At 35.4% G+C, this 17,025-nt stretch overlaps 1 protein-coding gene across 1 annotated transcript in view; it reads right to left on the bottom strand.

Moving 5' to 3' along the window:
- Positions 1-17,025, bottom strand: part of CPLANE1 (ciliogenesis and planar polarity effector complex subunit 1) — a 56,298-nt gene that overhangs the window by 8,726 nt on the left and 30,547 nt on the right. Inside the window, exons 29-44 of the mRNA XM_083883917.1 lie at positions 14,647-14,729; positions 13,710-13,778; positions 12,025-12,202; positions 11,177-11,434; positions 10,264-11,004; positions 9,223-9,389; positions 7,866-7,995; positions 6,929-6,983; positions 6,155-6,259; positions 5,583-5,675; positions 4,826-4,938; positions 4,374-4,572; positions 3,869-4,110; positions 2,411-2,504; positions 1,612-1,779; positions 181-211 (exon numbers count right to left, since the gene is read on the bottom strand). Coding sequence (XP_083740043.1) covers positions 181-211; positions 1,612-1,779; positions 2,411-2,504; positions 3,869-4,110; positions 4,374-4,572; positions 4,826-4,938; positions 5,583-5,675; positions 6,155-6,259; positions 6,929-6,983; positions 7,866-7,995; positions 9,223-9,389; positions 10,264-11,004; positions 11,177-11,434; positions 12,025-12,202; positions 13,710-13,778; positions 14,647-14,729 — 2,726 coding nt within the window. The remainder of the gene's footprint in view (positions 1-180; positions 212-1,611; positions 1,780-2,410; positions 2,505-3,868; positions 4,111-4,373; positions 4,573-4,825; positions 4,939-5,582; positions 5,676-6,154; positions 6,260-6,928; positions 6,984-7,865; positions 7,996-9,222; positions 9,390-10,263; positions 11,005-11,176; positions 11,435-12,024; positions 12,203-13,709; positions 13,779-14,646; positions 14,730-17,025) is intronic.

Raw genomic sequence — 17,025 nt, 5'->3', positions numbered from 1 at the left:
TCTGCAGTTTTTGCATGAAGTAAATCGAACAGGCACCACCAAAGTCAGAGTCAATGCCTGAAATCAGCTAAAATAGAGGGCTTTTATTCAGTTTGCAAATAAACCCCTGGATTTTTATGAAGTGATGATTCCACCCCAACAGTGATCTTTTTGGTAAACTACAAGTCTAAAAATACATACCCAGGACACAGATCTCTGCACATGTGAGAACCTGAAACAGAAACAATCTTTGTTAAAAATATCTTTGCACTTGTACACTCACTAATCATACATAGGTTAAACAGCCTGTGGGATAAAATACAGAAACACATCAACCTCAATATGTTTGCATTAAAAATAAATTAATATTGTACATAAGCTTAACAGTCTGTGAGACAACAGCACCTGAGACTGCCAGGTGAGCACAGAAGTTCCAGAGATCATTAACAGGTCCTGGCTTTTGTGGGTAGTTTTGCTAGGAAGATATTGTTGCTGTTGGCAGTGTTATGACCAACCAACTGGAAATTATGTGTTCCGATTAATTATACACTGTTCCATGGAAAATTAATGATTGACACTTACTTGAATCCACGTGCTCAGAAGAAGTTTGGAATTCAGAAGATAAAACTGAAGAGCAGTATGGTTGTCTTGGAAGGGAGGGCACTGCATCCTCTCCTAAACTAATCTCTCCATCTCAAAAAATTATAATTGTAATTTAGTATCACCTATTGTTTTCTTAGTTTGCAAATAACAAATTTATCTTCAGAAAACTCTATTACTGATTTCAAAATTTAACTAGGTGTAAGTACTATTTGAGACTCACTTGTGCTGTTTACAGATGCAGGAACCATGTTTTAATAAGACAGATTGCTGTAAATGTGACTATCAAATGCACATTCACATGTACAAAGTACACATCACTTTTGGGAGCCTGACTGCAAGCAATGCAGGTAACATGCAGAGGAAACAATACAACTGCATTTTTAACCTCAGGCAACAGGTTGCTTGCAGAATGATTTTTTCCTCCTCCTTTTAATGCTATTGCAGTCTTCATAATTGCAAAAATCAATTTACCCTCAGTTTTCAAAATTATTAGACCTCATAAAATAATCTTTTAGGACACGGGCAGCAGTTACTGTACAGAGAAATAAACCAATTGATTTTGCTGATGTAGGCTGGATTTAACAGAGGTGTCACCTCTCTAGACATAGGTAGATGACAGAGAAGATCAAGACAGCTTTTGGAGGAAGCTTTGCATGTTCTGTGATACCACAGCTATTCACATTCACTTAGGTAAATATGTACAAATCAGCACAGTGATGGGTTTCAGATCCAGTGTTGACTATTTTCTTTCAGTAACAGTGAATTTGAGTTCAAGTATAATTCACTGCTGAACTGTTTTTCAAAGCCTAGCGACACTGCTATGTCATGTAACAAACTCATTATCAGAGCACATCAATGAAGCCATTCTAAATAATGCAATCTAGAAAGACTCATGCCTGACTTTAATGAGCTCATAGGCATTACATAACATTCTGTGTAACAGCCAGGAGGAAGTATTACAGCATGAAGAAAAGGTTTACTTATTTTTAAAAAGATGCAAAGGAGAAAAATATATTTTAAAGATTATACCAGAAGGCGACTTCAGGCCACTGGGAGAGTTAGAAGCCAAGGCTGCAGAGGCAGGAGAGCATGCACCCACCCTAGTAGAACTGGGCACAGGATATTCCAAGTTTAAACTCTCCTTTTGATCAGCTATAATATCTTCAAAAATCATGCCTGTCAAATGATGTTCTGATTCTGTGAAAAAAAAAAATTACTTAGTGTAGACCAATGGAGAACCCTCACAAGGCAGAAACTCTCTCTTATATGTTTTGGTTAGTGGCATTTTTAATTTATCTGTCACCTGCAACAGCCTGGACCAGCCATGCCTCCCTATGGAAGGACACTTCTAGGGCTGTGCTGTGTGACCCAGTCCTGCACACACAAAGGAAATGACTGGACAAGGAGCTGCTCCGTGTGAGCCTCAAGGACATCCTAAATATCGTCTTACGTATGAACACAGATATAGCAATGATTTGGTTCCACCACTTGGCTTTGTATTTACTCCATAAGTAGATTAGACTATGTTCTTGGCACAGTAAAGTAGCTTTAAGTAGGTACTATGTAGTTATTTGTTAAATAAACAATATATCATTCAATACATCTGCCCTTGTAAACAGTTAAGCTGATGTAAGATTTTAATAAAACCAGTAGATATTATAACTTAATATTCAGATTGGATACCTTTCATTTTATTTCTTTCTCTGGTATTTTTAGTCCATATTTTAGTAACACCTTTAGGGTTTGCATTAAATGTCAGTGGTAACTAAAAGTTATTGAAGATGCATATTCCATGGCAAATTTATTATCCTTCTAACTGGACACATACCAGCACCAGTAACTCCAGCAGCTTCAAAGATTGCAGGACGAGCACCAAAGTCTGAATCAGCAGCCATTTCAAAATCTTCTATCAGCTTCACTAACTGTAAGTTAAACCCAAAAACTAGGTAATGATACTTTCTTCAAGGTATTTCTGAGACTTTAACTACAGATATTTATGCAAACTCCACTTTAAATTTTTTCTTGTCAGAATCTTATAAACATTTTAATGCAGTTTTCTGACTGAAAACAAACAAAAAAGTTCAGGAATCAAAGTAGCTGAAGTAGATTCATTCCATGTAGGAACTGAAATCTTCCGGACATTTGCTTTCAGAAAAATACATATAAACTCTATTATTTATTTGAACAGTTTTACTTCTACTGATCACATTATTTTTAATATAGCTGAAGTTTTCCAGTATGTATATTTTATTTAAAACCCACATATATAAAAATACTTCTACTGTCTTCATAAGTCTGAAGTTTCAAACTGGAAAACGAAAACTAAGACTGACTGACCCAGAGCAAGACATTTAACTGAGCATTATCTCAAAAAGGACAAATCACATAACTGATGTACATGAGATATGTAATGATAATGCATGATACATGATAATGATAATGCATAATACACAAGAAATTGCTATAAAAGGAATGACCAACTAGTATGAACCAAAAAAAAAAAAAAGGCAAAAAAGGGGTTTTCTTCAGGATTTGACTAAATACCCAGAAGTTTTAAAACCCAGGTGCTATGAAATGCTGAAACAAATACAGCATATATCAAAAATTTTTTCCCCCACAGGCTTTTAAAAAATCTAACTTAAATAACTACCTTGATGAAGAATGCAAGTGATTAAATAATCCAGCTGACTGTAACAACTGTGTGTAAGTGACACAATGAGATCTTTATATTTCTGTGTATCATAGAATACCTTGAGTAAGAAGAGATCTAAAAGATTCATCAAAGCCCAAGCTTATTTTACTTCCATATTAGGATTTATAAAGATGACAAAAATGCAAATATTTTATAAAACTTTATGTTCCAGAAACAGTCACAATATTTTGCAGAGCAGAAGTCTTTGCCAAAAAGACTGGGTTACAAAGAAACTAAATGTGTTCTGCCCATTCACTAATAACATCACCATTCTGGCCAACATTTGGTCCATTGTAAGCAACCTTGTCAGCCAACAGATTTAGCACTAAATATGAAAGAACATTGTGTGTATATATATATATATATATATATATATATGTAAAACTTGTATTATAATACAGATAATATTTATATATATACATACATACACACAATGTATATTACAAATATATAATAAACATATTATATATACTATATTATTCTCAATATCTCTTAACAGATACAAAGCAGATTTGAGAACACATTGTTCCAAAATGTAGGTTTTGTCTTTAGCTGAAAAAGCAAATGGTTTATAAACCAACAGTTAGCACTCACCATTTTGCTGTTTCTGAAATCCTGCTCCATATTTTCTACTATGTTCTGCAGTGTGTCTAATTGCATAACCATTTCCTTCTGCTTTGTGGAAAAGTATTCTTTTTCAATTACTTTGGATGGAAGCCCTGAAGAAGGAAGAGTTCCTCCATCTTCATGTGCTATGTTCCAAGTTACAATATCTGTAGCAGAATCTGACTGATCTTTCATTTGCAATTTTTTTGATACATTTTTTTGATGATCATCTTAAAATAAAAAAAAAAAAATGCACCAATATCACTGAACAAGGCACAAGCATTTAAATACTGCAACTAATTAGACATAAATGTGCCATACCTAATAGAATGTTTTAGAAGGCAAGAATTGTTACAAAAGAAGTCATATGTATCAATGTTGATGTTTAAGACTAAAAACCCATGAAGTTAATTGGGAAAAGGCAGCAGATTTTCTGTGGGAGTTTTACAAAAGAGTATTACCTTTTCTTGGAATTAAAACTGAAATGGTTTACCTTGCTTCTGAAGTGCCTCAGGTGGAACTGCATTAGTAACAGAAGCTGCTGTGTCATGAAGTTCTGCAGTAAGTGGAATTTCAAGCTCCTCGTTCTGCTGTGCAGCAGTTATCTCTTCTGCAGACTCAGGTATCATGGGCAAATTCCTAAGGATGTCACTGTCTTCAATGTCAACCACACTGATATACTCATGTTTATGCTAAACAACAAGATAATGAAGAGTTATACAGTATGTGTTTTGAATGAGCTGTTTATAGTGCATTTTTCACAATTTCCTGTGCATATCTCTTTATGTTTGTAGATGAAAGGCTTTTTATTTTGGGAACAAAATAAATACTATCTTCCCTACCACATTACACAACTGACTCATGCAGATACAAAGAACCCAAATTCATGAGGACAAACAATATACTTAAAATACATTTCAGCCACATGCACATTAGATCACTAACCAAATCAAGTGCATCTGACAGAAAGGATGGTAATGGTTTCTCATTCACTTCGGTGGGGAAACTCAGGTTTAAACACATGTCTGGCAGTAGTATCGCAGAGGAACTAGATGGTTCTATAAGGAAATAGTAATTCAGTCAGTATTATATTTACAGTAAAAGCCACAAAATTTTAAGACTATTAGGAAACAGCTCTGCATTCTTTAGCAGATAAGAAAAGCTTTGACTAAGCTGCCATCTAGATTGCTATTAATATCCAAGTCCCTCCTACTTAAGTAAAAAAAACCCCCGCATCATAATCCAAAGAAATTAGATTACTCAGATAGAAACCTCTAATAAAACTATCTGCAAATGACTCATGTGATATAGTAAAATTATCTTCAAATGGAAAAACACTGTTTAATTTTACAATAATGGAAAAATTAGTATGCTCTCTTAGTACCATAGGGAAAATATTTGGGTACTGAAATCTATCCGTGTAATGTATTTATGGAACCATGCTACTGCAGCTCAATACCATGTGATCTGTTTTAAAATTCCACTGATCGAATAATTTGGTCTACATTACACTAAATCCCAAAGATCAAGTGGGAACTAAAATCCACAAAATAAGGATTGGGTTTCAAGAAGTCAGATAAATTAGCATGTTATATCTACACCCTGCATTAAGCTGTCTCAGGTACAAAACCCGTGCTAGAACAGTAAATATGTTATAGACATTCCAAACAACAAATGAAGCTGAGAAAGACTGCAGCCACACCTGATGCAGGAACAGATGTGACCAGCTCATTTTTTTGAACTTCGGAAACCTCATTTTCACCTCTGATTCCATGATCCTGATGTGATTTGAGCACTTGATTGGAAAAAAAAAAAAGAAGACCAGAATGCATGAGTTTAAGGAAATAAAGATACCAATGACATTATCTGAGTGTATATTTCTGATTTGCCAGTTCAAAATCAAAGAAAAGTAGGGAAGAGGAAAGGAAACAATTTCAGTCAAGTGTGAAACATTGTCCAAAATGCATTAAGATAAAGTCAACTTAAAACAAGCTTTCAGAAAAAGTCACAGCAGAACTGACTTACAGAAAGCAAGAGGAGACTTACCCAATTTCATCGGTAATATTTTTAATTATAATTATTTTCACTACTGCTTTATAATTTATATTCTAACATTTTCTGGTTTAATGATTTTTGAAATAATAAATGAGAGCACAAAAAAATGCTTCCCCTTTACAAACTTGACGCATTTTGAAAACTGACCAAATATCATAACTAATCAAGAAGCAACACCAGAAACAGTTGGTTTCTGTACATCATCTGTGCAGCACCTACCTGGGCTAGTATTTATACTTGCATCTCGAGTTTCTGGTGGTTTTTTTCCTACAGAAGCCAAATAATGTAGATCTGCTGAGGTAGTACTTGCTTTCTCTGCTGCTTCTAAAATGTGATAATACAAAATAGGTGTCTATTAATGATATAAAAATTATACATCTTTGAAAGCAATGATACTAGTCTTCATATTGCAAGCTAGAAACATTGTATGCATTGAGTTTCTTTTACAAGAGCCCTAAATTTTGTGTAATTAGAACATGCAGGCAAATAATGTTGTAATTCAGGATTTGAAATGTTTACAGAATTATTTTGATTAATCACATGAACAGAAATCACTGTCAACCACAGCTAATTAAATAAACTTGACATACTGTTATTATTTCATCAACTCTATTGTTTATAAACAGAAATACAAGACTATAATTCACTTTGAACTAAAAATTAAAATGCTTCTAAAAATTTTGGGGAAAACTATTCTGAATATTCAGATAATTTATACAAGATCTTGAATTTGCCTACATCTCTCCCTATACCCATCCCCTAAAAAACTAGTATCTCCCAAAAATTCTGGGCACCTGTTGTACATCCTAAAAGGTCTGGGGAAAAAATCCCATAAGCCAGCAAGCTCTATTGCCCACAGACCACATTATCCAGTTTTTAACATGTTGATGATTGTACAGTCTTATTGTGAATTCTAATAAACTAATGCTCCTTGTGGTTTTTTTTTTTTGTTTTAATTTGAACGCTCAAAGCATTAAAAAGACTTTTACTTGCCCATTGAGAAGAAAAAACCATCCTGAATGTCAGATGTCAATTTTGGTTTGTGATCCTAATATAAGGAAAAAAAGCACCATCTTTAAAAACAGTTCCAGTGCAGATTAAAGGCTTTCTTGGTGATGTTAACTATACAATATACCTCATGAGTAATGATTTGGGGAAATAAAATAAATAATTGTCACTTACTTTTCTCAACCCCTTTTTTAATTCCTCTGATCAATTCCAACATAGTGGAATTTACTGACTATATAACATTCTCTTATGTACCTTGGGATGACATGCAGTAACACAAGTTCCTTATTCCTCTTAGAGTCTATCCTACTCCTGCTGTACCCCAACTAACATCTCCAGGTCTGGTGAGGGTCTCCAGGTGCTGTGCTGGAGTGGAGTCTCAGAGGAAGTATGGTATGGAGCATAAACACAGCTCTATGTAGTGATCCAGCATTAAACTCGTGTTCTAATTTGAAATTTCGTAGTTGCAAGGATAATTTCTAAAAGATATCAAAACCCAGCCTCATGAAGGCTTTCTTTTTTCAGTGTCTGGGCTGAGAAAAAACTGAGATCCCAATGTCCTATATCCTTTCTCTTATACTGTCATTCATCCAGCCCCATGTGAAAGAGAAATGCCTGGGTCACTTGCCCTATCATTACTACTAGGAAAAGTAGGGGGGGGGGTTTAACATTTTTGTATGTACTTACTACAGATGTACATACAGACTTATATCTTATCAAAACAGACAAGTTCATGTTCCAAACTGGCAACCTTGGAATCCTTTATAAAAATCAATCTCCTGTTTTCAGAAAATGCAAATGAATTAAAAATATGCATACTGTTTCTAGGCTAGAGAAGTATATTACTGTTTGGTTTATAGTTTCTCACTTCTTTTCTAATACCTGAATGGAAAAAGGCTAAGAAAAAAGCATAATTCAATACCGCAGTCTCTGATTCAGTGACCAGTGCTGTGTCACTAATACTGATGATGGAATCATCCAGACGGAAGGACACACTTCGTTTCTTCTTGTCCTCCTTCTCCTTCTGCTGTTTCTTACTACGCCTCTTTTTACTGTCAACATATTAATTACAGATAGAGTAAGAAGTGCTCTGAAATAATGACAATACCTATCATTGTTGTTTTCTAGGTAAGATTACTCTTAAGAAATAAACACTGAAATAAAGATTGGAAAAGATAAACAGCTGCTGCATACAGATCAGTTCACACTACAGTTTCTGCCTGTTTGAAATCTACACGGAAATGTTGTAGGAACCCATAAAAATACCAGCATCACACTAAAATCTATTGTCTAATAAGCTATTTATATTAAGTATTACAAGCCACATAATATTTCACATTTATAACTTGCATATAATTAATAATAACTACACCAAACACCTATAAGAAATCTGTAAGAAGCCAACTCCAGTTACATAGCAGTTTTCTAAATACTAGGTGACAAGTAGATTACAGAACAGCAACTGGGGCTTCTTCTTTAATATGTCACAAGTAGATTACATGACAGGAACTGTAGCTTTAAGCACTTCTACAGACACTATTAAATTGTATTCTAAACTCTATCTGCAGTTACTTGTGTAGCAAGTTTTCACTTCAAGAGTGAAAAACTGCTCTTCAGCCTCTGCTCCAAAATCATAGAATTAAAAGCATCATAACTGAAAGAAACCAACTATTGTATCCCAGAACATTTTATCAGCGTTCTATGAGAACTGAACAATAATATGTAAGCAGCTTAAATAAACTGTTTTAACTGTTTGTGCAATCAATTAACATCAAATAGACAAAATTTTCAAATAATTTTCAAATAAATAACATACCTAGCAATAAAAAACTAACCCAGCTTCAGCAGGAATTTTGTTAATCACTGTCTGTATTAAAAACAGCCTACATATTTAATCATACTGAAAGAGCATATAATCCTTTCCTTCCTGAAGATGACAATAGTGGCAATATGCAGCCCAGACAGCAGTCTACTAATAGTCACTGTGTAAGGAGTGAAGCATTTCATAAAGAGTGTACACTAAACAGTCAGGAGACAACAAGACTTTAAAACACAGATAGTGGAATGAAAAACATTTCCTCTTGAATCTTCTTCCTATAAATCTCCTAAGAGTAAGAACTCTGCTCACACTCTGATGATACACTTCTGCTGTGTCTTTACTAATATTTGCTATTTTATTCTCTGTTGACAGTATACACCCCCTCTGATGTCAAAGCTAGAAGGTACAGGTTACCAGTTAGTCTGTCAAAATGAAGTTCCACTTCAAAAATTTGGCTTGCCTTTTTCTATTGTTCTGCACATCTCTAAGTTCAAATGGTTCAACATCAGTTCTTAGTAATTGGATAGGTTTGGTTTGGTCTTGTCCAAAGGAAGTACTGGGCACAGAATGATGCTTGTGGCGTTGCTCAAATGCAATGAGATCTTGAAGTGGGATGAGTTCTGGTGCCTAAGAGGGTTCAGAGAGAGATAAAGAAGACATAAAACAGGAAGGGGAACCCCAGTCAGACTGGATGAAAAAAGTAAGTCCAGGTTGGATTTCAGTTACACAAAGAAAACTACCATAGCATTTTGTAAAGAATATGGAAGAATATTAATAGCATCAGACCAGAACCTCTGCCAATCTGTACATGTGTAAACTATTTTCTGAAAATTAATTAAAATGTATGAGTTTTATCCACAGAGCATATGAATTTTCTGCACAAAACATATTTCACTAATATTTGCATTTCTTATGTACGTAGTTCAGGCTGAAGTTAGGAAAACCATCCAATGTATTCAAAGACTGAAGAAGCACCTTTGAAGGAAAAGCATTTCCATTCTTCTCAACTGGGATATGCAAACATGTAAGTCTATAAGAAATGCATTTTCCAAAACATCCAATATTCCACATCCGTAAGATTTTTTTGCCAAGCCATTTACCATTACATTTCTGCCCTGCAAGAAAAGGATTTTTCACTACATCCTATTTCTATAAATAATTCCATTATAATCTCAGGAAAAAACCCTATTTTTTTACCACACTAATATTGTCCAATATTTTAGTTAGTAAATTCTTCACACTCATTACTAGTGGGCTGAATGTTGATGAACTATGGAATGTAGAATCAATTGAATGTAGTTACAAACACTTTCAGGCTTGCAGTCTGCCTCATATTGACATATCAATAAGCAGGTTCTTAGTTCTAAAACCCTCTTGGTACCTGTGCCGAACAATTCCATACTCCATAGCCTGTAAGCATGAACTTACTTGTGATGAGTAAGAAACCATGAAGCTGACAAAACACAACAACTTAGAAAAATATATTATTAAAATCCAGTACCTTCTTTTTCTGAGGTAAATTAATCTGAAGCAGTGATATTCCTGCATCATGTGGTGTTTCTCTGGAGTCAGCCTCCTTTGTTGCAGGTTTAACAGGTATTAAAGCAGTAGTGATTGGCTGCCTTACAGCTGGTGGAACTCTAGGTTCTGGGTCAAGCTTCAAGTGCAACAGTGGAATAGCAGCCAGGTTCTGAGTGCTCGGTGCTTTGAACACATTTGCAGGGAACTGAGGCTGAAGTGAATCTTCTTGCTGGGCTTCACACTGATCTGAATTCAAATGTTTGAGGGGTCCCTTATGCACTGTTTCTGCCCATCTCTCATTTTCCTCATGCATTTGTCTTGGAATTTCAGGGCTGTATCTACTTCGGTGGAAATCTTCTGCCTTACTCTTTCTTGGTGTGTATGATGACTGGTGGTTCCATAAGGAATCTGATGAACTCCAAGCTATTCGTGGTACTGGGGGTGGTCTGGCAAATGCTGATGACATTTCTGTTGGATGTAAAAATGCTGGTTTGACATGGTAATTCGACTGAAGCTTAAGCAAAGGAAATCCATTTGAATAACTAATTCTTTTTTCAACAGGGATAAGTTTCATTTTTTTCTGGATGCCTGAGGAAGGAGCTAGGAGACGAAGCTGTTTAGTAGGCACTGAAGAATTCAAATCTTGGTATGGTGACATTAATCCTGTTTCCTTGCTGTTGCTTTCAAATAATGTCAAAGAGGCACTCATATCTAGATGATTCTAAATGAGAAAAGCAAACAAATCAGCATTTACATATCAACCATGCACTAAATATGCACAAAAATAGTTCTGTCTACACCAATCACTATGAACACATTTCCTAACTCAACAGCATAGACAGCGTATCAGATATACCAAATGGTCTTCATAAACCACACTTTAATATACCTACTTTTATTTGGCCATTGTTGCTTTCATCTTCTAGACTCTTCTTTGGCTGTAAAACAGAGCTCTCTTGACCACGTTTTCCTTTCTCTTCTTGAGTGGCCACGTGTGTTTTTAGAGAAGCATTGCTTTCAACAATGTGTGCAGGCTGGCTCCCTGCTAAGTGAACTGATTGATGCTGTTGTAATATTTGTTGCACGTTTGGCACATTGGTGAAGGATGACTGCACTATTTGCATTAAACTCATGAAGTTGATCTGCTGCAGCTGAATACACACATGAACAAAGTTAACAATGCCAATAACTTTAACAGAAATCTTAGCAAAAATGTCTACTCTATCTTACAGCTGTTCCCTATCAGGTGACAAAACAACATCCCAAAAATGGGATGATTCAATAATGATTCATTTGTATAACTGTTTACTGTATGGGACTTTCTTGTAAGATACAATAAATACGTGCCACAGAAAGGTTATGCTAAAGCAAGACAAATGTCTTCACTTTTTTGTGAAGATCACTTAAAATTGGCTCAATGTAGTACCACCACTTAAATCCTAGTACAGTTGAAAAGTTACTACATCATCAGAATTTTTCCAAATGTAAACTATTGAAGGACATTGACTTATGTGAGCTAAAACATACTCGAACATTGATTATTATATCACTCATTTTCTTGAATTAGAATCAAGAGTTAAGTCTAAAATAAGTTTCACAGTGGTTAATGTGGAACTAATGGAACAGTGGTTAACATAAGAACAACCACACACAGAAGCTCTTTAAAACAGTAATTAATTCAATTTTCCTAACAAAACAGTTGGTACCATGAAAGCTACTTAACATAATTAGGTGCTCTCACCTGAACTAATTTAAACATTTCATCTTGCAGCATCTGCCTGACAGTTTCTGATGTGTTTGGTTTCTCTTCCTTAGAGATGTCTTGTTTCTTTGCACAAACAGAAGTATGGGAGGCAAGACTTGACATAGTTGACACAGTAGTCTGAGAAGGCTGAGAATCACTTACAGAAATGTCTGCACTACTTAAGAAAGAAATGAACGAACTATGAAAAACATTCAGAGTTCAAAAAACATATAAAAGCTTGTCTTAAATCAATCCAGAAAAATTTAAAGATACCCTTGTATTTTAAAAATACGACGAATTTGTAGGAACAATTTAATAACTAACAGTGCACAATCTTGACCAGAGAGCATATAGGACACATTTCCTACCACTTCTTAAAATACTGGATGAAAAACAATAGTAAAGTATGTTCTATCTCATTTTGTAGCCACAAGTGTATTTAAAACATTATTTTCACAAGAGATACAGGTAGAAAACAATGATTTAACAAAAAAGACAGAAAAAAAAGCCTGGTTAGTCATAAAGTCAAGCAGCTGATGGAAAATGAAGAACAAATTCTTAGTTGAAATAAGGCAGAAGGTAGATTCATTTTGACTTAAAGTAATGGTCCTTTAGCTATTTGGTCTTAAAAAGAAACAAGATTTCAGATTAAAGAAAATCATTTAAAATTGCAGTAACATGTACAATACATTACATTTTCCCACAGTGATAACAAGATCTTTCAGTAGGTAAAGAATATTAAGTACATGAATTCCTTACATGAAGAAGAGAGGGTTAGGATTTATATTCAGCTATTAAAAACCTGAAGGACTTTACTTACATCAACAGAAATTGACCCAAAAGACAATTCTCTGTTTAAGAAAAATGCTGCCATTGCTATGGATACAGGCAACGCTTGGAGGACTTTTGACAATTGTACAGGATGGCCTCCAAGCACGTGAACAAACAGAGGCATAAAGGAATGGCAAAATGAGTAATAGTTTTAAACATGTAATAGGTGTGAAGGGGCATATGAAATCTTTTGGAAGGGAATCAGAATGTGCAAGCATGGCCTGAAATGCCAGAAGTTTGAGAATTATATTTTTTTTAATAGTTGGCATAAGAAGCTTCTGAAGGAAAAGGGATTAGAGACACATGAAAATGGTACCCAAAAGTATGCATAGTTCAAATCTTCCTCTAAACTGAAAAAAAAAACTCATAGAGGACTGTTCTGGAACTGAAAACCTGAGACTCACTCCTGACTCCTTTTCCCAATTTCAACCTTCTCTCTATTTTGTATAGATGTAAATCTATCAGTTGCCATAGAATAGACACATTTTAATGATTTTAATTAAAATGTATATATAAGTTTAAAATATTATTGTTTGGGTGTTCTATAGAACCAAATATCTTCTATGGTAATACTATATAAAGAATTCTGCGCAGAACCAGAAAACAAAACGGTCATGCTTCTTGAAATCTGGAAACTGTGAATTAGCATTTGATTCATGTGACATTCCAGACAACACAAGAGAGTATATGTTCCACAATGATTATAGTACAAAAAAGTTCCAGAAAAGGCTACTTAATTTACAGTTACAATACACTACACCTACAATTATTTTGCAGTCAAATCTACACACCACATTACTTCAAACTGGTAATTTCATTTCATTACATAAAACAGTACAGGTTTACCTTACCTAGGAACCTCCGCATCTTGTTTTAAAGAGAATGAGTGGGAAATGGTGCTATTAACAACCTCAGTCATACTATAAAGAGAGAAAAAATAGTATTGAAAATACTATAATAATTTGTTATGCTGTCTGTTTTCATTTTATATACATGTATGTATACAAATATACACATAACCTTCTGAAAAAGTATTTTACTTAGTATGAGATAAAATACTTGAAAGCCACCTGATAAAAGCTATACTGGTCTGCATTGCTTCAATTACTGCATTACACTGCAATCTGAGCTAGCAAATATTGACGTTCATGTTTTGTGTCCCCTAGCAATCAGAAACTGACTCAAACAAAGGCACTGAAAAAGTTCTGGCTACTCAAGACAGACAGCAGGCAAAAAAAGAGGTTGATTCTGGTAGACAAAAGAAGAGAAAATCCAATTTAATTAATACTGTTAATATCACTATAATCTGCATCTCTAGAAGAGAAAAAATAATGCCATAATAAATTCTTGACGGGGATCTTACACTCATTTAAAACAAAAATATGCAATTTTAAAAAGTAGAGGATTGCAAGTCTAAAAGTGATTTTAAAGTCTTTCACAAACATTATGTATATACAGGGACATTTATTTATATGCTATTATAATAAGATTTTCCATTTTTCCATTATTGTCTATCTTTCTCCTAGATAAAAAATACCTTCCCACAAACCATGCTTATTTTATTAGATCATTACTAAAATAATGACTCATAAACTCAGCCCTTTGTACATGTGAAATGCCTGTACATGAAACAGGAGACGACTGAAACTGTTTGAAACTACAGCTTTGTTGCTATAAGCAACTACAAGAACTCCTGAGGCGTCACTGGATACAATCATTAACCAAACCACTTTAGATTTTTAAGCAAAGTTAAAAGAGGAATTAAAAAAAAAACAAGAAGTCCCTTACATATTCTGTTTAGCCTTTTCTTCCTTTATTTCTTCCGTGTTTTGATCTTCTTGAGTACTATCTACAGCTGAAATGGCAACCTGCTGAATATAAAAATATGTATCTGAACTTGCAAGCTTTTCTATTCCTTCTTCTTCAATAAAATACAAGTTTTTTAGCCTATGGCAAATGTATTTTTGATTATTCATCCAATTTAAAAATCTGACTAAAAATAATCAAAATTACATACTTATCAGAAGACTTAGAGATCTGCAACAAAGACACATAACAAGTCACCTGAGCATCTTTCTTTTTCTTACAACAATCTCATTATTATCAGATTTTAGTTCCAAGTCATATTCATGTAGTACCCTGGATATATATTCTGCTAATCTCACACCCCCTAGGTAAAGTTGAAAATGTGGAAAAAATCCTATTATACACAAACTATCTACAAACTAAGAAAATGAAACAAATGTAGGATTTTACACATGCCATAGATTCACTATAGTAAAATATATTGAAAAAATTGAAGACCATAATATATAGCATAATAGCCCTGCCCTTAGACACTGTCCAAGAGAAGATACCTAAAGAAAAGATGACCAAAAAATGATGCATGAAAAAAGAAGACTCATTTATAAATCCAGATTAAGTTTTCAGAGAGAAGCAAAATAAATACTTTGATACATTTAATTTTTTTTAAATCAACTCAATTTTATGTATATATAATTACATCAACTATATATACATATATGAAAGCACACACACATTTTTTAAAGTGTTCAGAGATCTCACTTTACCACCTTTTAATTTTTACTTTTACTATTAAGCAGGAAGAAGATTCATCAACCCTAAACAATTTAGTCCTCGAGTTCACAAATATATTGAGCAATTCAGGATACTTTGAAAACAGTATTCATAATAATTCAAATCTTCCATGTAAGATCCTGTCCCATCAGGAGAAATGCTGGACATTCCTCCTGATGTGACAGGAGACCTGCTCCCTGTGTTACAACCAGCGCAACTAAGTAAAGTTGATGGGTGGTAGTAGGAGAAAACTCTCTTCTGAGAGGTAAAAAGGCATCCATTTGCCAACCTGACACACTCTCTAGAGAGGTGTTGCTTCCCTGGGGTTCCTGTCAGGGATGTCTCTGAGACACAACCCTGTACAGCCCACTATTACCCGCTACTGCTGCACAGGGGTGCCAGTGACACATCCACGAGCAGGCTGAGAAGGGAGTGGCAGTGAGGGCTCTGGAGTGCACGGTCAATCCTCCCAGTCAAAAGGAAGCAGTTTGAAAGGGTATGAATCTGTTGAATCAACAAATGGTTACAGGACTGGTGCCACAGCCAGGGGTATGGCTTCTTCAGCCAAGGGACTTGCTTTGAGAACCTGGTCTGCTGAGGGCTGATGGGGTTCATCTATCAAAGAAGGGGAAAAGCACCTTTGGTCATATTCTCGGCAAGGGGGAAGCGAGCTTTAAAGTAAAGTTACCGAGGAGGGGCAATTCTTATTCAGGGTCAGAAAAAGATGCCTGGAGAGGAAATGCATGTCAGTAGAGTACTTGAGGAGCTGCACAAAAGAATTACAATTACTCCTGCCAGTAACAGTACAATTACAGTTACTCTGCTTCATTGGGAGCCTCCATGCAAGCACATATAGCATGAAGAGTAAAAGAGCTGGAGAAATGTACTTCTGCCAGGTATGATCTTACTGGCATTGCAGACATGTGGTGTGATGGCTCTGACGATTGGAGTGTTGGAATGGATGGATGCAGGCTCCTTAGGAAGCACAGGCAAGGGAGATGAGGAGTGGGTGTCATCCTCTGTCAGTGACTAGCTGGAGTGCATGGAGCTCTGCCTGGGAATGGATGAGGAGTTGACCAAGAGCTTATGGCTCAGGTTTACAGGGAAGGCAGGGACAGGGGACATTACAGTAAGGGTTTAATAAAAGGCTGCCCAACTAGAAGACAAAGTAAATTGAGGTGCTCTATATGCAGATAGGAACAACTTCAAGTTTGCAAGCCCTGGTCCTCACAGGGAACTTCAACCACCCCAGTATCTGTTGGAGGGTCAACACAGCGGGGCACAGGCAATCCTGGAAGTTCTGGAAGGTACTGACAATAACTACCTTCCACATGTGACAGGACAGCCAGCGAGGAGAGATACTATGGTGGACCTCATTCTGACCAACACGGAGGAATGTGGGAATGTGAAGCTCAAGGGCAGCCTTAGCTGCAGCAGACATAAATGGTGGAGTTGAGTTTCTCAGAGCAATAAGGGATCACCTCCTCCAACCTCAGGAGGGATGCATCCCAACAAAGAGGAAGATAGGAAAAAATGCCAGGATGCTTGCATAGATGAACAAGGAGCTCCTGGACAAAGTCAAACACAAAT

Source organism: Zosterops lateralis (assembly GCF_965231275.1).
Source record: "Zosterops lateralis genome assembly, chromosome: Z".
In the NCBI taxonomy this organism is placed as follows: domain Eukaryota; kingdom Metazoa; phylum Chordata; class Aves; order Passeriformes; family Zosteropidae; genus Zosterops; species Zosterops lateralis.
Note: the sequence above shows the minus strand (reverse complement) of the source record. Positions and strands in the feature narration are given on the sequence as shown.